A 25,605-nucleotide genomic window follows, 5' to 3' on the forward strand; every position below is an offset into this window, starting at 1 on the left:
AAATATGAACCAACATACTTCGATGATGCCCATCATTTTTTAGCTCACCTGTCACATAGTGACAAGGTGAGCTTTTGTGATCACGCAGCGTCCGTCGTCCGTCGTCCGTGCGTCCGTCCGTCCGTCCGTCAGTCCGTAAACTTTTGCTTGTGACCACTCTAGAGGTCACATTTTTTGTGGGATCTTTATGAAAGTTGGTCAGAATGTTCATATTGATGATATCTAGGTCAAGTTCGAAACTGGGTCACGTGCCATCAAAAACTAGGTCAGTAGGTCTAAAAATAGAAAAACCTTGTGACCTCTCTAGAGGCCATATATTTCAAAAGATCTTCATGAAAATTGGTCAGAATGTTCATCTTGATGATTTCTAGGTCAAGTTCGAAACTGGGTCACGTGTAATCAAAAACTAGGTCAGTAGGTCTAAAAATAGAAAAACCTTGTGACCTCTCTAGAGGCCATATATTTCATAAGACCTTCATGAAAATTGGTCAGAACGTTCACCTTGATGATATCTAGGTCAAGTTCGAAAGTGGGTCACGTGCCATCAAAAACTAGGTCAGTAGGTCAAATAATAGAAAAACCTTGTGACCTCTCTAAAGGCCATATTTTTCATGGGATCTGTATGAAAGTTGGTCTGAATGTTCATCTTGATGATATCTAGGTCAAGTTCGAAAGTGGGTCACGTGCGGTCAAAAACTAGGTCAGTAGGTCTAAAAATAGAAAAACCTTGTGACCTCTCTAGAGGCCATATATTTCATGAGATCTTCATGAAAATTGGTCAGAATGTTCGCCTTGATGATATCTAGGTCAAATTCGAAAGTGGGTCAAGTGCCGTCAAAAACTAGGTCAGTAGGTCAAATAATAGAAAAACCTTGTGACCTCTCTAAAGGCCATATTTTTCATGGGATCTGTATGAACGTTAGTCTGAATGTTCATCTTGATGATATCTAGGTCAAGTTCGAAAGTGGGTCACGTGCGGTCAAAAACTAGGTCAGTAGGTCAAATAATAGAAAAACCTTGTGACCTCTCTAGAGGCCATACTTTTGAATGGATCTCCATAAAACTTGGTCAGAATGTTCATCTTGATGATATCTAGGTCAAGTTTGAAACTGGGTCAACTGCGGTCAAAAACTAGGTCAGTAGGTCTAAAATTAGAAAAATCTTTTGACTTCTCTAGAGGCCATATTTTTCAATGGATCTTCATGAAAATTGATCTGAGTGTTCACCTTGATGATATCTAGGTCAGTTTCGAAACTGGGTCTTGTGCGGTCAAAAACTAGGCTAGTAGGTATAAAAATAGAAAAACCTTATGACCTCTCTAGAGGCCATATTTTTCATGAGATCTTCATGAAAATTAGTGAGAATGTTCACCTTGATGATATCTAGTTAAAGTTCAAAACAGGCTCATGTACCTTCGAAAACTAGGTCAATAGGTCAAATAATAGAAAAACCTTGTGACCTCTCTAGAGACCATATTTTTCAATGGATCTTCATGAAAATTGGTCATAATTTTTATCTTGATAATATCTAGGTCAAGTTCAAAACTGGGTCACATGAGCTCAAAAACTAGGTCACTATGTCAAATAATAGAAAAAACGACGTCATACTCAAAACTGGGTCATGTCGGAAGAGGTGAGCGATTCAGGACCATCATGGTCCTCTTGTTTTTTTATTGGTCAATTTTCCTTAGAGTTATTGCCCTTGATTTCATGAAATTTCACGTTTGCAGCCATTTCTAAGTAACTAGTTGGAAGGATTTTATGAAACTTGAAATAAATATGAACCAACATACTACATTGATGATGCCCATCCATTTCTTCTTTTTTTGCATTCCTTATTTTAAATTTTGTTCAAACCTTCCATGAATATTTATCAACATGCGGAGTTTTAGCGTTCCACCCAGTCATGCCCACCACCCTGATCATGCATGCATTCCTCCCCCCCCCCCCCACAACATTTTTTTTTTCCATCAATATTTATAATCAACATGTGAAGTTTTGTACCCTCACCCGGTCACCCCCGCCCACCCTACCCCCACCCCGAAAAAAAATTTCCATTCCTTCTTTTAAAAAATGTTCAAACCTTCAACATAACACACCCACCCCGCAGCCAGCCATGTTCAAGATATCTTACTTGATTGTGCTTTCTTAAGGACATCTGTTCTTTTAAGTTCAAATGTTCATGTTAAATAGCAATATTTCATTCTAGTTACACTTCAAGCTCACATTTCAAATAACTCCATTTAATTCTAAAAGCTAAGCTTATTACAGTAAACATATTCCATTCAAAATAATTTCATTAGTCAGGATCAACATAACATACATTTATTATGTACACTTAAAACATTCATTTTCTGTTAAATTGATTTTGACGAAATTATATGAAATTATTTGCTTCTTAGTGCCGGATATATTTTTTTGCCATTCCTCACCACAAACCCTTTCGGCGGGGGATACCAATTCATCGAATTTGCTTGTTCTTGATAAATTTGTCTCTGTGAAATCAGGTTCAAAATTGATTGATTGTTAGTGAACTGAACAGTATTTATCCATCATCCCATAAAAAGCAAGGCTAATAGCAGATTACTGATAGCAAAAGTTTTTGACAATGTCTTTAAAAACTCTTTCCAACATCTTCATGCTGCATTTGCTCTCAGATGGCCTGATACAGCCTCAAGTTCGCAGACATTGTTATGCCCCCATTTGTGGGAGTGGGGGGGGGCATATAGTGTTGCTGCTGTACCTATGTCCAGAAATTGTTTGTGTCCAGCTCCTCCGACACTATTAACCTGATTTGCTTCAAACTTTCACAGATAAACAAGCTATATGTGCAGATGACCATAAAGGTAGGAACTTTTCCTGTGACTATTTTTACTGCAGTATTGGCCCTTTGATAGTTTTGCTATATAGAATAAAGAGAAAAATCTTGTGTGTCCAACTCCCCAAATACTATTGAAAGGATATGCTTCAAAGCTTCACAGATGAAGGACCTTCATGTGAAGTTGACCATAAATAATGGACTTTTTTCTGTGGTTATTTTTTTTAGAATTTTGGCCCTTTCTTAATTTCACAAAATAGGCTGTAGTGAAGAAATTTGTTGTGTTCAACTCCTGATACACTTTTTATTATGCACTGTCCGTGTGTGCATCTGTGTAAAATCTTGTCCGGGATGTAACTCTGCCATCCATAAAGGGATTTTGAAATAACTTGGCATAAATGTTTACCATAATATGATGACGTGTCATGCGCAAGACCCAGACCCCTAGCTCCAAGGTTAAGGTCACATTTAGTGGTCAAAGGTTAACAGGGTCTGTTTCGTGTCCGGTCCATAACTCATTCATCCATGAAGAATTTTGAAATAATTTGGCATAAATGTTTACCATAATAAGGTCAAGGTCACACTGTCAAAGGTTAACAGGGTCTGTTTCATGTCCGGTCCATAACTCTGTCATTGATGCAGGGATACTTGACATAAATGTTCACCATAATGAGACAACATGTCATGCGCAATATCCGGACCCCCAGCTCTAAGGTCTAGGTCACACTTAGAGGTTAAAAGTTAACATAGTCAGTTTCTTGTCCGGTCCATAATTCTGCCATTGATGAAGGGATTTTAAAATTACTTGGCATAAATGTTCCCTATATTGAATTGAGATGACCCAGACCCCTAGCTCCAGGGTCAAGGTCACACTTAGAAGTCAAAGGTGTTTCTTGTCTGGTCCATGACTCTGCCATTTATCAAGGGATTTTGAAATAATTTGACACAAATGTTAATCATATTGAGAAGGTGTGTCTCGATTCAAGGTCAAGGTCACAAAATGATATGTGATTTTTTTGCACAGACAACTGTAGCATTCTTGGGCACGCTTCGGGGGCATTTGTCACCGATATTGACAGCTCTTGTTGAACGAGTGGATTCAAAGTTTCTCAGATGCACAACCTTATATGAATATGACCATAAGATGGTGCATCAATGTCGTATGGACACAATTCTGGTGGTATTTCACATAATGAAAAATACACATATAGTGCTTAAAGATTTATGTTGCATATATCATGAAAAATGTTTAACCTAGAGTCATGAAAGCATGTACAGTGACAGGGGAACACCTATGGTGAAAAATATGGTGTCACAAGTAGGTAGTTTCCTCAGGTTTAATTGCTTCCAAGAAATTTAAATACCAGAAAGAAGGGGATCAGATAAAATTAAATTATATGATTGTGAATGTTTCACCGAGGATTATAACTATTGTTTAAAATTGTTAGCTATGTCATTATGTAGGTTGCAGTTGGTCATATAGTTGGGGGAGGTGCAGCAGACCAGGATGGTAGATTACGTACTGGAGATGAGATTCTGTTTTGTGATGGTATCTGTGTAATCAACGCATCTCACCACAAACTTGTTCAGCTGATGGGAAATGCGGGGCTAAGAGGACAGGTTTCGCTGGGTATCCGCAGAAGGATAGTTCCATATACAGGTATTGTATCTATGTACATGATAGTGTATTTCTGATATATTCAGTGCCTGAAATTCAAAGTGAGTGCATTTTTATTGATTTTGACCAAATTTTAAAGGAGATGATGATAAATTGTCTCAGTTTAAAATGAATAGCTACATTTTTCAATAAAACAGAAACTGTTCCATGCAGAAACTCTGTAAAATCAATCTGTCAAGTTTGTTGAAAGAATTTTATACATTTTTCTTGTCTATTATATTTCCTTTAATAACTTTTTAGAGGGTTACCCATATGATGTAATTGTAACACGACGAGAGAACGAAGGGTTTGGCTTTGTGATCATATCTTCGGTAACGAAAGCTGGGTCGACGATAGGTGAGTTCATCGGTATGTGTCACCCTTTTGTTCTTTCTTACCTATTACTTAAAATGATTCATATACCTGAAGCAAAAACCTGTAAAATGTAAAAATCAAAGGACTGGTATCCAAGTGAAACTTAAAAAGTTAGTCAATGTTCATACTGAATCTTAAAAGAAATCATTTTCAAACCCAGACAGCAAATGTGTATCTAATCAATGAAACCTTGTTGTTGATTTCACAGTGAAGGAGAATGTCTATAATTTTGTCTCATTATTTACCATTGATAAATAGTAACAAACAGGAGAGAATCCTGTAACACAAGCCAAATAAATGGAAGGCGACTCACACAATAACTTGTTATTGGCCTGCCATGGATGAGTGGCGTCAGTTTTGATGTCATTTTACCCTGTGTCGTGAAAAATATTGTTTGTCAATGTTATAATATATTACTATCAAGAAGTAGTTATTGTGTTAAACTTAAGATAAACAACTCATTAAACAGCAATGATGTTCCTTATGTGATTAGTAGTGCTCCTAAACCTACTGGCACTCAGGCTGTGGCCACAAATATAGATTTAGTCATGCTAGTAACAACTCTGGGCCTGACATTGCCATTCAATAAGTTTATAAGAATAGTGAAGATACAGGCATTACACAGTTGCTTCATATAAGGTATATGGACCTTTAATCAATCACACTATATGAGGTTTAAGTTCTGCACATTAATATAAAATCCCTTTACCTTTATAGAATATTACTCTCTTGCTACATATTGCATGTTAATTTGCTGCACAGTTTATCTGTTCACAATATTCTGTCTTTTATTGTTAATTCAAACTCCAAATATTTGGTTGTTTTTGGTTTGAAATTGAGAGAGAGGCAATATAAATTGGTTGTAGTTGTCAATATCATGTTGTTTGTGCTTATTTTTAATGGTGAAGAAATAAAGGTCTTTGTCTTTCTAAAATGTGTATTTTATTAAACTACTGAATGCAACATGAAATGAGCTTGTGGTTATGCTTAACTCATGTCAATCTGTCTTTTGGTTGGACAATTCTGTTTCCAATCATAAACTGGATAATGCTTTTGCCATCAAATATCAAAGCATAATTGTCAAAGGTCAGCAGATAAGTTCTATCGTTTTGGTCACGGTGACATTGAGACTAACTAATATAGGATATATAGCTTGAAAGAATTTTGACATATGACTACCAAACTTAGTAATAAGCATTATTGCCTATGGTCAGTAGATGGCCCCTACTGTGCTTTGGGTCAATAGGTCAGAGTTCAATATGTACTTGAGATGGAAAAATCACTTCTGACAGACCATCCTGTGGGCATATGTGTTTTTTACACAGTCTTTAAAAGTACTTCAGTTTGATGTGCTTCCTGTAAAAGTTCTTAAAAATGTCTAAAGGTCCTAGAAATTACTTAGATTTATTCATGACTTGAATGTGCTTAAAAATTGCTCAAATATGGTTAAAAATATCTTACATTGTGAATGTATTTTTTTTATCTGCATGAAGAAACGATGAAAAAACGTGGTAAGTCTAGTGACCAGATATATAATGATGAAATACTTTGTTCGTATCAGGGTAGAATTAACAGTGGGATGAAAACACTGTTTCCTAGCTTGCACATTCTTCTGGATGTGAAGTTGGCATCCTGCAACTTTCAGTCTTCCATTTTTATACGCCTAAAGGGACGTATTATGTTATACACCCGGTGTTGTCCGTTAGCAATTTCGTGTCCGCTCTTTAACTCTTGAACCCCTTGAAGGATTTCAAAGAAACTTGACATAAATGTTCACTGAGGCGACGTGCAGAGCGTATGTTTCGGATGACTCACTTCAAGGTCAAGGTCACAGGGGTCAAAGGTCATATCAGCTTGTTTCGTGTCCGCTCTGTAACTCTTGAACTGCTTGAAGGATTTCAAAGAACCTTGGCACAAATGTTCACCAGACTTAGACGATGTGCAGAGCGCATGTTTCGGATGACTTGCTTCAAGGTCAAGATCACACTTAGTAGTCAAAGGTCACATATGACTTTGCTTTGTGTATATTGCTCTCCATTGCAGTGCTCATTGTTTTTTTGGCAGATCCCTTTTTTGTTCACTTACAATTAAATTCTTTTGAATTACTTCCCTTTTATGTTACTATAAATAGCTTATTTTGAATCTTTTTTACTATTGGCCGTAGGGAAAAACCGAGACCACTTTTCTGTGGTACAACATGGATGGTACCTCCAATATTAAGGTGTATTTTGACATACCTGTACATGTTAAGGATTTTTTTTGTGGACTTAGGGTTTTTTTTTTAAATTTCTTCCCTTTGTTGTTCCTGTCCTTTGGGCTTCAACAGTCTAGTTCTTTAAATTTTGCTCCCATCCTCTGATGTAACCCTTCGGGCGTATATTGCCCCGCTTGGCGGAGCTCTTGTTGGTTGTCAAATCGTCTAATTATTTTGATAAAAAGTAACTGGTGAAGTTCCCATGGTTTGGCAATGTCAACAATAAATTTTGAAAGATTGGCTTTATTCACAAAATATGGATATTGTCAGCAAGGCTACTGTTGGAGATGAAACAGTAAACATAATTAATCTTTACGCAGCTAAATTACTAAAATGGATTGGTCCATCATCCAATTTGGGCAGTAACACTTACTGTTCACTGAAAATTTGCTGTCTGAATAGCAACCAGTGCAGACCAAGATCAGCCTTCACGAACATGCAGGCAAAATCACTTGCCACCAGCAGGCTAAAGGTTAAACTTCACTACTCTTGGCTTACTTATGACAATACAACTCTTACCTCCAAAACTATGTTTTGAAAGATGATATTTCATGAAAGTGACAAACAGCTCGTAATAGTATTCATAGAAAAATTTGCACTGGAAAATTTGTTTGGTTAGTCTGTATGAACACTGGACTCATGTTTATTAGAGTAAGGGGTGCTTATGCATTATACATTCAGTAAAACTAGAGATTTACACTACCCTAGACTGAAACTGGAATAAAGAAACTTGGCAGCTAGTATACATCTTTATAGTATTTCTGAACAAGCAAGATGTGAGAAGTTAGGGGCACTCAGTTACACAAGAAAAACTGTAAAAATATTTCAAATGTTTAACATAGAAATTTCATGTGGCCTGACCTTGTGGTACCCTCCTCAGATGAGCAACAAAACCCTACATGGCCTTTGGTTTCCTCCTCAGATGAGCAAGAGCCCATTTGATAAGTTATGGCCCTATAATTGAAACAGATCATTAGGCTGACTTGGTTCCCTCAGTAGACAATCATTGAATGATTTTGGCAATCAACAAGGTCCATTTGAATAGTGATCTCAGTGAAACGACCTTTGAATATGCTGTGGTTCCCTCCTCAGGAAACTGATAGACTGGCCTCTAAGGCACCAAGGTCCATTTGAATATGGCCTGCTGTTCCCTCCTCAGATGAGCAACCGAGGCCCTTTGAATATGACTGCTGCTGGTTCCCTCCTCAGATGAGCAACCAAGGTCCATTTGAATATGGCCTGCTGGTTCCCTCCTCAGATGAGCAACCAAGGCCCATTTGGACATGCCTTTTCATTCCCGCAGATGAGCAACCAAAGCCCATTTGGGCATGGCCTTGTGGTTCCCTCCTAAGGTTAGCATCCAAGGCCCAGTTGGGCATGACCTTGTGTTTACCTTCGCAGATAAGCAACCAAGGCCAAAAGAAATTTAGCCACCAAGGGGTAGGGCTAGTTTTCCTGTATGCCTATTATGGAAAATTTTGAAAATCTGCTTTGAAATTGCTGACGCATAGCATAGTTATAAGGTCTTCTCAAATGTGGCCTTGACCCCTTGTAGATGCTGCTAGAGCTAAAAATGTAAAAAAAAAACCTTTAAACAACTTCACATGGAATGATAGAAAGCGTAAGTTTCCCTAGGCATGCCTAATGAAATAACCATTTTGAAGAACTGTTGGTAAAGCTGATCAATAAGTCTAGTTTATAAATGGAGCTCTTCAAATCCAAATTTGTCCATTCACCATTTCCTGTGTAGCATGTGCAGAGCATAAATTGTAATAGACCATTTTCAAGATACTTTAACTATCAATCCTTTCAAATAAGAAGGTGAGACGAAGTACAGAGCACAAGAACCAGGTTGGTAGATCAAAAGTCATAGTTCAAATGGAGCTCAAAGGTCAAATTTGTCCTTCACATTTCCTGTTCGGAGCATAATTTAATAGCCATTCAAGATATTTACTTCAATCTTTGCAAATAAGAAGGTGGCAATGAGAAGATAGGAAAGAGAACATGAACCAGGCCTGTAGGTCAAAGGTCATGGTTACAGCAAGGTCAAATCTGTCTGTCAAATTTTGTGTCCAGAGCAAAACTTGATAACCAGTAAAGGTATTGACTTCAAATTTGGGATGTAGGTACATGGTGATGAGACGATGTGCATAGCACATGAATTTTACTATTATCTCTATTATACCAGATTTATATAGTGCCCTTTTCATGATCAACACGGTCAAAGGCGCTTTACATAGCACAAAGGCAGCCACTCAGGGTGCCAAATTCATCCTCTACTAGTTACAGACACAGAGCAATTCAGTGTTTTATACATATATTCAAGATCAATTAATCAAGGAAAGGTGAGCAACTTCAGGCTGCTGTGGATGAGCTATTTTTCGCAGTGATTGTCTAGCATCCGTTAACATTTTCCTTTAAACAACATCTCGTCCTAAACCACCTAGCTAATATTGATGAAACTTCATAGGGATGTTCCTTGGGTGGTCTTCTTTAAAAGTTATTCAAAGAATTGAATTCTGTACAGAACTCTGGTTGCCATGGCAACCGAAAGGAAAAACTTTAAAAATCTTTTTATCCAAAACCACAGGTCCTAGGGCTTTGATATTTGGTATGTAGCATCATCTAGTGGTCCTCTACCAATTTTATTCAAATTATCTCCCTAGGGTCAAATATGGCCCCACCCTGGGAGTCACATGGTTTATATAGACGTATATTTTGAAAATCTTCTTGTCCAAAACCACATAGCATAGGGCTGTGATATTTGGTATGCAGCATCGTATATTAATACTTTACCAGGATTGTTCAGATTATCACCCTGGGGTTAAAAATGGCCCTACCCTGGGGGTACATGAATTAAATAGACTTGTCTTCAAACAACATCTCTGAAACCATTGGGTGGAAGTTGATGAAACTTGGCCTTGATGTTCCTTAGGTGGTCCTCTTTCAAAGTTGTTCAAACAGATCTTCTTGGATGCACATACGTTAGAGCTAAAAATAGAAAAATCTTCTAACAACATCTCCTATTAAACCACTGGTCTGATTTCAAAATAATTTCACGCAAATGGTCCTTAGGTAACCCGCTGTCAAGATTGTTCAAATTATTACGATTCGTCAAAAAGCATGGCAGCCAGGTTGGGTGGTCACTTTTTCTCTATATGTATGTAGTGGAAACTTTAAAAATGTTCTTGTATGAAACTTGTGGTCCGACTTTGAAATAAATTCACACAAATGGTCCTTGTGTGATCATCTACCAAGATTATTCAGATTCCTCAAAAAACATGGCCGCCAGGGGGTGTGGTCTCTTTTCCCTATATGTATATAATGCAAACTTTATAAAAATCTGGCCAGATTTTGAACTAAATTTACACAAATGGTCGTTGTGTGATCATCTATCACCAAGATTGTTCAAATTTCCGATTCCTCACAAAACATGGCCGCCAGAGGGAGTGGTCTATTTTCCATATATATATCAGTATAGTGGAAACTTTAAAATTCTTCTTGAATGAAACTGCTTGCCCGATTTTTAAATAGTTTCACACAAATGATCCTTGTGTGACCATCTATCAAGATTGTTTAAAATATTAAAATTTGTAAAAAAGCATGGCCACCACTGGGGCCATCATTGCCCTCTTGTTTTGACTTGGTATTCATTTAAATTTTCTATTGACAAGGCCTTAGGGTCCTTAGATGAGCAACTTTTTGCCCTCTTTCATTAGGTATTGTCCTGCTGATAAATTGGTTTATTTTATGATACTGTGTTTATACTTCTTGTAGATGCTAATATTTTCCATGTCTGATTGACAGCAAAATCCTTACTGACCTAGATTTTTCCAAGAATATATTTTTGTACATAATACATGAATGAAAATTTCAGAGAGCCAGTCACTGTATCATGGTAGATTTAGTGTAGATGATCTCTTCAATAAGAAAAATGTGTATCCTTGGATTGGTGAGAACATAGTGCATGTTGACACACTCAGCAACATTGTAACTGACATTTATTTCCTTCAAGTATCAACTCTAAATTGCTGCCTGGTTTCTGAGTTAGCTACAAATTGAGAAAAAAACCTCTTGTAGGACATTTTAACAATGTATTATTTAAGAAGGGTTTTTCCCATATTGTGAGTGAAGTTAATATATGTCAGACATATTGCAAGCGTGCACTTGGAGCCTGATTGTTGAAACACGTGTTTGTAGAGTTGATACTGAACATTGATCAATTTCTCTTTGATTGCTATATGATGATGTTTGCTTTATAAGTTATCACAGTCGTCTCCACCCCATATATTTCTGTGTTAGAGACAGTGTTTTATTGAAGTATTTTTAGTGTGTATTGCTTATTTCCCAACAGTTTGTGCATTTCTAATTTTCAGAACACAAGAAGTATTTGTTCCATGCAATTTATTATTGAACTGCAGTTTTACCCCCTATAATGAGTTGAGTTTCCAGTGTGCCTTATGCCAAAAGACAATGCATGGTTTTTGATAGTATCAGCATGTGCAAGATGTTTCTTTAAACCAAGTTTCAGTTTAATAAAAGGTTGTTTATAGAGTATTTGTGACTACCTGCATGGTTGAAATGATTGGTCAGCATCATTCATCATCAGCATCATCGTCATCATTCCTCACTAGAATTGTAATAGTTACATCCTGAATCTTTGCCCGATCTAGGCTTCAGTGCTGGAAGTGGCATTATAACATGTCTTAAAAATACGGAAGAGATAATAAAGTATTCTGTTTTGAAATGACATTCTAGTGGTCATTTCAGGCAGTCACATACAGTTTTTGTTTGCATGGTTGGTTTGAGGAATATATTACTCCAAGATGGTTCAAAGATATATTGGAGTTAAAATATAGAACTTTTTACACTGACTGGTGTATCCTACATAAGTTCTTATATTGCACATGCTATGGAATTACTGGGAGATGGAAGCTTCATTTGTTTGAGTGTATAAAAGTACCATGTAAATGTTTCCACAGCATCGAGAGTTTATGTACTGCAGTAATACAAATGTATAACATAAAGTTCATGTCAAGGAGATACTCACTCATTTTTCATGATCTCTTTATAACGGACATTGCCTGACATGTATTTCCTTAAATGAATATAAGTATCAGTCACTTATAATGACAAAATTTTATTACCAAAATATGCTTTTTTAGTGATTTTTTAATACCTTTGGCATTTGACCCTTGAACTTAGGTTTGCTCTCGACTGTTTGTGATTAGATCTCATTTCTGACTTTGCCTGAGGTAAATACATTAAAATAAATTAAAATCATTGACTAATTATTACAAGATTATTTGAATATAAGAAAAATGTAAATTGTGCCATTTTTTTTTTTCTTGTTACCCACCATCATGATGAAGGTGGGCTATTGAAATCACTCTGGTCCGTGGTCGTCCGTCGTCAACATGCGTACCGTCGAGTCACTTTGCCAATCTTAATACTTATCGCATCTCCTCAGAAACTACTGGGATTTGACCAACTTTGTCAGATGCTGGATTGGTAACCTAGGTAATGGTCCCCCTGAAAAAAGCTGGTTCAACAATTATGAGTGAGTTTGGCCCTTTGTTTAATTCTAAATTTATATAGATTTATATAGGGAAAAACTTGAAACCTTTGTCCAAAACCAGAGCTAGGGCTTGATAATATGGTATGAAGCACACTAGTGGCTCAACCAAAGATTCAAATTATTTCTCGGGTCAAATTGGCCCACTCCTGAGTGGTCAATGGTTTATATAGATCTTGATAGGAAAAACTTTAATACTCTGTCAAAACACAAGGCCTAGGGCTTTGAATTTTGTTAGTGACATCATCTAGTGTTTGGACCAATGATTGGTTCAAATTTATCCCTAGGGTCAAATAGCCGTCCCTGGGGGTCATATGGTTTACTAAGACTATACAGGTGAACAAACTTGAAATCTCTGTCCAAACCACAAAGCCTAGGGCTTTGGACATTGTAAGTAGCAATTTATGGTTCTTTCCAAGTTTGTTCAATTATCTCCTAGGTTAAATATGGCCCCGCCCAGGGTCACATGTTCAATAGACTTATTAATAGAGCTTTTAAAATTTCTTATGAACTCAACATTCAAACTTGGACCACATGTATATTTTGAGTGGCAAATGAAACTTGACATGAGTTACCTTGATTTTACTAGTGACCTACTTTCAAATTTCTGTAGCTAAGCCTTCAAATTGGAACATGCATAATTTTGTGCACTGGAAAACAACTTTGACCTTTATTTTGACCTAGTGACTACTTTCACATTTTTGAAGGTACAGGCATCAAATTTGGACCATAGGCATAGTTTCCTGTTTTCAAAATGAAGTTGACATTGTATTTGACAATACGAATTACATTAACCAAGTACAGCTTTAAATTTGACCACTTGCATATTTGGTGTACTGAATGCTTTGGACTTTAAAATTGAACCCCGATAGTGTACTCTATTACATTTTTAAGATACAGCTTAAATTGGACCACATGCAATTTGGTATTCCGAATAAAATTGACTTGTTTTGACCTAGTGAACCTACTTTTACATTTAAGCTTAAGCCTTCAGATTTGGACCATATTGATGTTTGTGTACCGAAACAAACTTGTACCTTTACATTGACCTAGTGACCTACTTTCACTTTTTGAATACAGTTTAAATTTGGACCACAGCATTTAAGTTTTGTATTCCGTAAAATTTGACTCGAGACTAGTGATCTTACTTATACCAATGATTGCTACTGTCAGCTCTTCAAATTTGACCATACTTGCATGATTGTGTTGTGTATGGAATGAAATTTGACCTTGAGCTAGTCAGTAAGTCTTGAAATTTAACATCAAATAAAATGGCACATTGTTGGGCTGCAAGATCTGTATCTACTTTTTATTTTCGTATTTTTAGCTTACCTGAGCACTTCGAGCATAGCTACTTTGGTGCATCCCCTGTGTCCGTAGGCCGTCCGCGTTAACAATTTTGTTTTTGTTAAAGTTGTAAACATTTTTGGCCTACTTAAAAACTTTGTGTCATAATTTACCTCAATAAATCTTGGAGATTCGAATATTGGTCATACTGGGTCAAAAATTTTGCAGAGTTCCAAATCAAAAAAGACTTGTTTAACACTTAGAGGTCACAAATTTTGGCCAATCTTTAATGAAACTTGGTCAAAAGTAGCACCCTCATAAAATCTGGACAGTTTGATATTGTGTACAACTTGGGTCAAAAACTAGGTCACCAGTATAACTAAGGAAAAGCTTTAACACTCTAATGGTCACAATTTGGCCCAATTTAATGAAACGTGCAGCTAGATTTACCATCAAAATCTTGGACGAGTTGATATTGTGGTCAACTGGGTCGAAAAACTAGGTCACAGTCAAATCAAAGGAATTGTTACAGCTGCTAAGTACTCAGTTGCTCTGGCCCAATCTTAATGAAACTTGGTCAGAAATGTACCCTTAATAAATCTTGGACAGTTCGATATTGGGTCATCTGGGTCAAAAACTAGGTCACTAGGTCAAATCATAGGAAAAGCTTGTTAACACTCTAGACGTCACAATTTTGGCCCAATCTTAATGAAACTTGGTCAGAGTGTTATCCTCAATAAAGTCTTGGACGAATTTGATATTGGGTCATCTGGGATCAAAAACTAGGTCACCAGGTCAAATCAAAGGAATAGCTTGTTAACACAGTAGAGGCCACATTTATGACAGTATCTTCATGAAACTTGGTCAGAATGTTAATATTGATGATCTTAAGGTCCAGTTTGAATCTGGGTCATGTAGGCTCAAAAACTAGGTCACCCGGTCAAATCAAAGGAAAAGCTAGTTTACACTGTAGAGGCCACATTTATGATCATATCTTAATGAAACTTGGTCAAAATGTTAATCTTGATGATCTATAGGTCAAGTTCAAATCTGGGTCAGGTGGGGTCAAAAACTAGGTCACTAGATCAAATCAAAGGAAAAGCCTGTTAACACTGTAGAGGCCACATTTAAGACTTTATCTTCATGAAACTTAGTCAGAATGTTAAACTTGATGATCTTTAGGGCAAGTTTGAATCTTAGTCATGTCGGGTCAAAAACTAGGTCACCGGGTCAAATCAAAGGAAAAAGTAGTTAACACGTTAGAGGCCACATTTATGACCATATTTTAATGAAACTTGGTCAGAATGTTACTCTTGGTCAGGTGGGGTCAAAAACTAGGTCACTAGGTCAGATCAAAGGAAAAACTTGTTAACACACTAGAGGCCACATTTATGACTGTATCTTCATAAAACTAAGTCAGAATGTTAAACTTGATGATCTTTAGGTCAAATTCAAATCTGGGTCATGTCGGATCAAAAACTAGGTCATGGGGTCAAATCAAAGGAATAGCTAGTTAACACTTTAGAGGCCACATTTATGACCATACCTTAATGAAACTTGGTCAGAATGTTAATCTTGATGATCTTTAGGTCAATAGGTCAGGTGAGTGATACAGGGCCTTCATGGCCCTCTTGTTAACTTGACTTTTTGACTTTTCGCAGTAGCCGTTGGTTAAAGTTTTTGATGGTTGAGTTATGCCACTCCAGAGCATAGTAGTTGTTATAGATACACAAAGTGAGATTTGCTACTGTTCATGTCTCTACAGTTTCATCATTAGTTGTCACATTGCATGGCTTATTTTGTGCTCTGTCTCCCTCTCTATGATACTTAAGGATTATATTAGCAATAAATTTATATCTTTTCAAATTATAAAATTTTACTTGTTTTAAATGGGTGCAATTGATTACTGAAGTATCCAGTAACAGAAAACAAAATACAGAATTACTTTTTAGCTTGACTTTTCAAAGAAGAAGTAGAGCTATTGCACTTGCCCAGGCATCGCTGTCGCTGTTGGTTAAAGAGTTATGCCCCTTTTTAACTTAAAATTTTTGGTTTTTTGGTTAAAGTCTTTGATAAAGTCAAATATTTCTGTTACTAACAAAGCTTTTGACTTGAAACTTAATATAGTTACTTACTATCAAAGTCTACACCAGGAGAAACAATCCCCATAACTTTGACTTGAATTTTGACAGAGTTATGCCCCTTTTTAACTTAGAATTGTTTTGTTTAAGTTTTATAAATTTTTTACCGGCGAAGTTCTAATTCAGAGTCAAGCATTGAGAAAAGTCGAGCATGCTGTCTTATGGACAACTCTTGTTTACAAATAAAAATGTATTGTTTTGTAGATATTCTTGAAATATAAATGCTTCCATTGGAGGAGACAGTCTAATAAGTGGTTGTTAATTAAAACATGAAAAATTGTGTTGCAGGTCGCATCTTAGATAACAGTCCGGCAGAGAGATGTGGTCAGTTACGTGTTGGTGATCGTATCTTGGCAGTAAATGGTGTGGACATCTCACATCTACATCACGAGGATATTGTGAACATCATCAAGGAGTCTGGCTACTCTGTAACTCTCACTGTTGGACCTCCACTAGGTGAGTTTGTTTCTGTGGCAACTAAAAAACTGACATACTCCACTCTGATAGGGCACTTACCATTGCAGTATGTCTGAGCAAAGTTTACACAAAGTCAAATAGGATCACCATGTGTATAAACAAGTATAAAAACCTCATACAATATTTTCACTTGATATTGTGCCTAGCCATCTAGGATGTGCTGCACCATTTCATTTAATTCATGAACCAGTCAGTTTTGTGTAAGGAACTTGTGTAATAGTTAATCATGTTGAAATTTGATTGGTTGAATAAAAAAAGTTTTTCCTTTATAAAATTGTACTGTGGAAGGTTGGTTTAAGTCCGTGCATTTAAAAAAATGGTAAGACTCCAGATACAACCCTAGAAACATTTAGGTAATTCTTTTCTGAAAGTTTGACTGGTTCTGCAATCTTAAGGTGAGTGTCATCGTCTGGAAATTATGGAATGAAAGTAATGCTTGTGGTCATTTTTAGCTCACCTCAACTAAAAGTTCAGCATGAGCTATTGTTATGGGGCTGTGTCCATTGTCTGACTTTAGCTTTTCTCCTCTAAAGGCTTTCATCTCATGAACCACTTGATGGATCATTACCAAACATGGTCTGTAGCATCCTTGTATGGGCCTCTCTTAAATTTCTTCAAATGGTTCTGCTTAACTAATTTTTGGGGCCGCCAGAGCTGAAAATGGAAAACCTTTAAATGATTTCTTATCATGAACCTCTTGATAGATCACCACCAAACTTGATCTGTAGCATCCTTTCCTATATTTTTCAAAATATTTCACTTAACTTATTTTTGCATGAACTGCCTTATGGATTTTTACCGAACTTTGGTGCTTGTTAGGTCCTTCCTTAGTTTGGTTCAAGTGATTCTGCTGGATGATTTTAGGGGCCACTAGAAGTAAAAAATAGATAACGCTTTAAATGACACCTCTTGAACTGCCTGATTGATCATCACCAAACTTGGTCTGTAGCATCTTTGTATAATCTGCACTCCCAATTTATTCAAACTGTCAAATTGAATGATTTTAGGGACTGCCAGAGCTAAAGATAGAAAAACCTTTTATACTAAACATAGTTGTTACCATTTACGATATATCATACATATATTCAAGGTCAAATAGTAAAGTTTCAGGTGAGCAATTTATAGCCCTCTTGTTCACATTTAAGGAGGTAGGTTACCTTAATATTTGTATGTGCGCATGTTCAACCGGAAGCTAACGTGACGATTTACGACAACGTTTACAACATACTAAATGTGTTTGTATATCCATTCTTCAGAAAAAAAAATCATGAATCTGTCTTCGATCTGATGCTTAATGGTTTAATAATGCAGAAATAATGAATAAATTGCTGCAGAAACGCTTCAAAACATTGTTGCTTTAAAATGACGTCATGACGTTACGTGTCAGTTACCGCGCAAAATTAATAGTTTTTATTTTGAAAGTACGTAATTCTGTGCATTTTCTTTATTTGAACTATTTTTAAACACCCATTATTTGCTGAAATATTTTTTATGTGTCTTTCGCTCTGAATAATAATCAATATTTTGCTTCTTTTATGTAGTTATATTGAAATGTTATGCGGAATGTAAGAAAATGGATGATGGTAACCAATGTTATTGGGAATATAGCTGGGTGAAAGGTTACTTAATACGGCCATTTTCAAATAAGAATTAGGCAGTTTGATTTGTTATACATATTTTTCAGTTTCCGTTGATAATTTGTTACTTATGTATTAAAACTAAGCTCTAAAATTGTTCAAATTTCAGTAGAAAATTGTGGTTTCTTGAATTAAATTGATGTTACCATGGAAACGAAGCCCGTGACCTATATATCTAAATGTAAAATTCAAAAGCATTGACACTGGTCTATTTAAGGAACACAGCTTCAGCATTTTATTTGCATTTCAACAATATCCATAATTATAATAGCAGCATGCAGAACGATTTTTCCATAAAAAATGTCAGATGAGGGGTACTGCTGTAAGTATTTTAAGCTGTGAAATTTGTTTTAAATAAATGCAAATAACACAAAAAATCTTACTAGAAATAATGTTAAAGCTACGTAGTACCATGTATGCGTTTTGCTCCGGACACCCGATGTGGGGCAAATACAAGTATAATTTCATCAAAAGTTTGTTACGAGTCGCATTTGTAAGGAACACTCCGCTACTGTCTCGTAATCTAAGATTGCGTTATCCGTAAGATCGATTTATTTTTTTTCAAAAATTATTTCATAATTAAGTATTTTGCGAAGAAGTATATCAAAAAATATGTTTATTAAGTCGGAATTATTTACGAGATCAATGTGAAATAATTGACCGAGTGACAGTTAATTGCCGTATTACGCTTTGCGTGACAAAGACTATAACTTGTTTCGTTTATTGAAAGTCATTATTTTGAAAGTACATCGATATTAATCATGCTATTATTTATTCAAATATGAATAAAAGGTAACAAATATACAATAATTACTGTTATTTCGGAAACAAACGATGTACGTACGTGTGTCTCCCGGGAGATAATTATACGTGCGATTAAACTATTTATTACACTCAAATTGACAAAAAATTTTTTTTTTTTTTTTATTTTTTTTTTTTTTTTTTTTTCCAAGGAATTTTGACTAAGATCGTGCGCATTATACACTGGCATTATAATGGTACTCGTGCATTTACTTTTATATTTTTATAAGAAATACGTACCAGCAAGTATAGTATTTTAAAATTTATCTTCAAAAAATAGTCCAGATGTTGTTGTATTAACAAATCACTGAAGCCGAGCGGAAAAACCCGTTTTCATACATAGTTGTTTAAAATATGAGAGAAAATAAATTACCATGGAAACACGAGCCCCGCAACATATACATTTTAAGCTTATATTAGAAAGCTAACACGCATACTAGTAAGATTATTGATTATGCAGACTTCTACGGATAACAATGAAACCAAAATGCACTGAAAACTGATAAATATATGTATTTTCCTTCTTTCTATATAAAATACATTTGGAGGGTCATGTTCTTCAGACCTGGAAAAAAAAAATTGTACTTGAAGGGTCAGAGATAAACGAAATTGAGATTGTAGTAGTCAAAAACATTAAATAACATGAAATACAAAAAATTGCTGGGGTTCAACTAATTTGAATTTACCCTGGTCACAAGGTAACCTACCTCAAGATCTTGATGATGAAACAAAACAGGTAAGGCAGTGAACATTTTAATGAGGTTGGCATAGATTTATTTTAAACATGGATATTTGTAAACTCAACTGGTATAGGCTTTCCATTAAAAGTTACTTAATAGTTTACTACATCATAAAGAAAAAATATTTAGATTTCATAACTAGTGTAGTGTGTATTATTACTGTGGAAACATGTATTTAGTTGAAACTACTAATAAACTTTGATAATGTGGCAGGTGAGTCCAATAAGTCCAGGAGAGTCAGTGTACCCGGTTTCGCACTGTACGCGGTTTCGCACACCCAGCAAATTCATGTGCTTTGTGAGAATAAAGCAGAAAATTCAACAATTCTTTGTTATTATTTCACAAAATTGAGTTATTCCCTACATAAATTGACACAAGGGGTCCATCCCCGCTTGAGCCTTGTTCTGGTAAGTGCAGACGAAAACAATAACAATACTAATGGAGGCCAGTAGGTCAGCTGAAAAATATTAAATTTTATGAAAATAATGACTAAGCAAACAACAACAAGGTGTAAAATAAATTGAAAAATCACTTTTCCTTCATACATGTAGGTATTTACCTATTACTTCACCGAAATGAAAAATATTTCAACAGATATTGAAGTTCTCCCAACCTGCAAAATGACTTCAACTTGTTTCTTTGCTTTACGTTTTTATTAAAACAGAGAACTTAATCGAATGATAAGACTTGTTGGGGTCTTTTGTGATTCAGCAGCTTCTATTGTTTATTTTTGTTTCATGTATTCAGCTGTTTTAGCCTTTTCTGCTTTAAGCAGTAAAAACAGGGTTTGGTCCCTATATTTCACTTTCATAACTGCTTTTTAATTTTACTTTCAGATGTTTTATTGGAAAATACAGGTTTAAATTGAATAGAATAAATACTTTAAAAGTTAATTGATATTTTTCTGCTGGGTAAATGCATTACTATCACTGAATTCTATAAATAGCATGGTGTGCGAAACCGGGTACACTTAAATGCAAAAACTGGTCAAAATATGTTATCCGAATCAAGTTCACCAAGAGGTATGACGTCATTGAAGTGGGAAGTGAAAGTAGCGTGTTTTAAACCAAAATTAGTGTATTTATTAAAACATGTAGAGGTAAATTCAAATTTAATCATTTTTGGCTAAATAGGAAAGTATTCTTAGGAAATGTGTGCGAAACCAGGTACACTGACTCGAGTGTTCAAAGATAATCCTTCATAGATATATTGTGCAGCAAATATTGGATTTACCTGTATTGGAAAATAAACAGTGTCGACTGTATTGAGGTCAACTGCCACATTATCAAAGTTTATTAGTACTTATCTCCAGATTGTCAGTAGATGATTACTTTAGAAAATGAGTTAAAGTTGGTATTTTTGTAAAGTTTTAAGTACTGCATTATGCATGAACTTTTTATAAAGCACATAAAACAGACATATAAATGTTTCTGTGTAGTTTCCTGACTTATTTAACACTGACAGAATGGTGTTAACATTTGTTCTGGTGCTGCATTGCTTGTAGGGTGGTGTTACCTGTGGTAAGCACAAGTTTGATTGAACTAATAATTTCTCTCCTTTCAGATGATTCTGCAAGCAACACCTCACAAAGGGTAAGCAGACGTTCTTATATTTGATACACAAATTAATACTCTATATTGCTTTATTAGCTCACCTGTCACATAGTGACAAGTTGAGCTTTTGTGATCACCCTTCGTCCGTCGTCAGTTCGTGCGTGCGTCAACATTTCCTTGTCTGCACGATAGTGGTTTCATTTATGATTTTATTTCAACCAAACTTGCACACAACTTGTATCACCATAAGGTCACGGTTCCTTTCTTGAACTGGCCAGATCCCATTATGGGTTCCAGAGTTATGGCCCCTGAAAGGGCCAAAATTAGCTATTATGACCTTGTCCGCACAATAGCAGCTTTATTTATGATTTGATTTTTACCAAACTGGCACACAACTTGTATCACCACAAGATCTTGGTTCCTTTCTTGAATTGGCCAGATTCCATTATGGGTTCCAGAGTGATGGCCCCTTAAAGGGCCAGAATTAGCTATTTTGACCTTGTCTGCACAATAGCAGCTTCATTTATGATTTGAATTCAACTAAACTTGCACACAACTTGTATCACCATAAAATCTTGGTTCATATCTTGAACTGGCGAGATTCCTTAATGGGTTCCAGAGTGATGGCCCCTGAAAGGGCCAAAATTAGCTATTTTGACCTTGTCTGCACAATAACAGCTTCATTTATGATTTGAATTTAATCAAACTTGCACAAAACTTGTGTCACCATAAGATCTCGGTTCCTTTCTTGATCCGGCCAGATCCCACAATGGGTTCCAGAGTTATGGCCCCAGAAAGGGCCAAAATTAGCTATTTTGACCTTGTCTGCACAATAGCAGCTTCATTTATGATTTGATTTTAACCAAAGTTGCACACAACTTGTATCACCACGAGATCTTGCTTCCTTTCTTCAACTGGCCAGATTTCATCATGGGTTCCAGAGTTATGGCCCCTTAAAGGTCCAAAATTGGCTATTTTGGCTTTTGCAGCCATATAGAGACTTCTTTTATGGTTTTATTTGATAAAAACTTCCAAAATATCTTCAACAACAATAAATCTTGGATTCCATGACAAATCAGATCCAATCGTAGGTTCCAGAGTTATTTTTTATCTGATTACCTCCCCTGATTGTAATCAAAATGGATTTATATCAGTAAGTACTTATAGGACTTATTTGAAATTTCATTATTGTTATTAGTTGGACAGAGACAATCAGGGTAGATAACTATGGACTGGTTTTATGTCAAATTACCTCCCTTTATTTCAAATTAAAATGGGTATATCTCCATAACTAATGAAGATACTGATCTGAAATTTCATTTATGTCAACAGATTTATTTGGCAGATCCTTCTTTTTGTTCACTTACAATACTTATTTTTTTAATTACTTCCCTTTTACGTTACTATAAATAGCTTATTTTTAGTAACTTTTTTATTATTGGCTGTAGGGAAAAACCGAGACCACTTTTCTGTGGTACAACATGGATGGTACCTCCAATTTTTAGCTGTATTTTGACATATCTATACCTTGTAAGAATTTTTTTTTCTTTTTGGTTAAATTTCTTCCCTTTGTTGTTCCTGTCCTTTGGACTTTGATATTTTACTGAGGACCTTCTTGTCCTCAAGTGCAATGATAACAGGTGAGCGACATAGGGCCATCATGGCCCTCTTGTTATGTCTCCCACCACACAGTGGTGTGGGAGACATATTGATTTACTCATGTCTGTCTGTCTGTCTGTCACAAAGCTTGTCTGCAGTCTAAGTCGAACATTTCTCATCCGATCTTCACCAAACTTCAACAAAATGTGTCTGACCATAAGACCTCATCCAAGTTCGATAACTAGCCAAATCGGCTCAGGCTCATTTGAATTATGACCCTTGAATGACCGAAAAATCCTCATTTCGCATCCGCTTTCATACAGACAAAACGTATTAGTAGTATAGGGTGTGTTTTGCCTTCACGAAAGCACATGCGAAATTAGTAGTATAGGGTACGTTTTGGGTGCACGAAAGCGCATGCGCAAGATGATTAGGCAGTTGTGGGAGACATGCGCTTTTCTCAAAAACATCTCTAGTTTTTCTTGATACACTGAACAGGTTGAAAACCTGGTTATTAGGTAGGTGATGTTGTTCGGCGGATGGATGGGTGGCGTCAAGATTTGGTTTCCATTCAATAACTTCAGTTGAAATGAAACTTGGTAGCTTACAGTAAGCTTACAGTAAGACCAAGGTTTGGCTTGTATTTGGTGTAATTGGAGTCAAGGTCACTGTTAAAAAAAAAAATTGAAAAAAGTTTCCACTCATGAACTACTGTTTTGATTAATGTGTTTCCACTCAGTAGCTCTAGTTAGCAATAAGATATTGCAATTAAATTTTTTATGTAGGTAGCTCAACAGTGGATTGTTGTGTTGTTTTGTTGTTGTTTTTGCCACTAGGGTGGAAACTGTTTTGTTAAGTCAAATTCAATGCTACTAAAAATAGTTTGAAAAACCTGGTTTTCGGGGAATTTCCAGTCTCTTGTTTTCATTTCTGTCAAATATCATTTTCATTGGGGGAAAAATTATCTTTAGCATTTTATTGTGATGAAAGCTTCAAGCTTATTGTAGCCACTATCAAGTCAGTTTCCTTGAAAAAAGAAACAACAGTTCTTGTGTTACATGAAAAGACATGGCTATGACCCCTGTGGGGTAGAGCGGTAGACAGCTTAACCACTAGGCTACCACTCCCCTCAGCATATGTTAAGACTGCTCTGTTAACATACTTCTTTGCACTCCTTCAAAGAACAGCGGGTATATTGTTTTGCTTGTAGTTGGTCTGCCAGTCCATCTATTGGTAGACCATTTGGTTTCCAGTTACTAATGAATGATTGGTTACACATTGATCATACTTCTTAGGATAATTACCTGTGGTAAGACCCTGTTGACAGTAGGCCAAAGGTCAAGGTCACAGTTGCTAAAAAACTATTTGTCATCAAACTTCACATAAATGACCCCTATTGTATAGGAGTTGGTAGGTCAAAGATGCAGGTTTCAGTGACCTTGAGACTAAAAAATGCTTTGGTGGTCATAGGATGATTGCTTTGGTAAGTGTTTTGGTGGTTGGGAGGTCAAAGGTCAAGGTCAGTGACCTCTAGTCTGAAAATGGTTTCCACTCAATAATCAAAGAAGTCTTTGGCTCAGTCATCAAAACTCGCAGGATGATTGCCTGTGGTCATATTTTTGGAGTCTGTAAGCCAAACCTAAAGGTCACAGTGACTTTGAGACTGAAAACGTTTAAAGGACACTTTGACCTACAGTTGTCAAACTTCATGTGATAATTGTCATTGATTCTATTTTGGGATTGGGTGAGATAAAGGTCAAGGCCACAATGACTTCAAGAATGAAAATGGTTTCCACTTATTAACGTTAAAGAATTTTTGCATATAGTCATCAAACTTTGTGGCTATAGCCCTTGGTCAGTAGATGACCCCTATAGTTTTGGCAGTCAGTAGATCAAAGGTCAAAGTGACATGACTAAAACTGTATCTGCACAATTATCAAAGAATACTTTTACTGTCCATCTTCATAGGATGATTGCCTTGAATCAGTAGATGACCCCTGTAGTTTCTGAGGTCAAGTCATTTGTCAAGATCACAGCATATAAAAGTACACACCTTCTTGCATCCTACAGTGCATCATTGGAGGCATATAGGTTTTACCAAAAGCTCTTGTTCAAACTTCATTACATGCTTTTGAATTACAAAAGAATTTTCACCGTTTTTAATACCAATCAATTTATTTCTCCCTTTAAGATGATACATGTTGTGTCAAACTGATTTATATAAAACAAAATATTTCAGAGTTCCCAGGGTTCGATGGTGAATGCAATGGCAATGCCCACATTGAATGATACAGATGGCAGATATAGATACCCACCTCCTCCCCCGCCAAAAGATATAAATAGATCTAGGATACTTAATCAACAGGTGTTTTTATTGAAATTTTCTTCCTATTTGATTTATGGCTTATAATGCTCACTTCAAAGGAGAGGGGGAATATTGTTTTGCTCATTGTCAGTCTGTGTGTTGGTGGGTCAGGAGACCATTTTGGTTTCCAGTCTACAACCAGAGAAAGTTTGATGTCACAATGGCCAGACTTCATAGGACGATCGCCTTTGATCAGTAGATGATCCCTAATCGATTGGGTCAAGGTCATAGTGACATTTTCTACTCAATGACTAAAGAATAGCTTGGCCTACTGTAACAGTTATTTCCTGTTGTAAGTAATGTATGCTAATGTTTTGGGGATTAGTT

The 25,605-nt window shown here is 36.1% G+C and overlaps 1 protein-coding gene across 10 annotated transcripts in view; it reads left to right on the top strand.

The window, feature by feature from the left end:
* LOC123529326 (membrane-associated guanylate kinase, WW and PDZ domain-containing protein 3-like) overlaps positions 1-25,605 on the top strand; it is a 284,542-nt gene that overhangs the window by 241,357 nt on the left and 17,580 nt on the right. For 6 of the 10 annotated variants that reach the window (XM_053521338.1, XM_053521340.1, XM_045309616.2 and 3 more), the window contains 6 exons: positions 4,282-4,477; positions 4,736-4,843; positions 10,981-11,055; positions 16,395-16,562; positions 21,325-21,353; positions 25,153-25,278. In XM_053521338.1, the coding sequence (XP_053377313.1) occupies positions 4,282-4,477; positions 4,736-4,843; positions 10,981-11,055; positions 16,395-16,562; positions 21,325-21,353; positions 25,153-25,278 (702 nt within the window). The remainder of the gene's footprint in view (positions 1-4,281; positions 4,478-4,735; positions 4,844-10,980; positions 11,056-16,394; positions 16,563-21,324; positions 21,354-25,152; positions 25,279-25,605) is intronic. The other 4 variants (XM_053521339.1, XM_053521345.1, XM_053521342.1 and 1 more) reach the window with 4 other exon arrangements.

The sequence above is a fragment of the Mercenaria mercenaria genome, chromosome 13 (genome assembly GCF_021730395.1).
Source record: "Mercenaria mercenaria strain notata chromosome 13, MADL_Memer_1, whole genome shotgun sequence".
Classification (NCBI taxonomy): domain Eukaryota; kingdom Metazoa; phylum Mollusca; class Bivalvia; order Venerida; family Veneridae; genus Mercenaria; species Mercenaria mercenaria.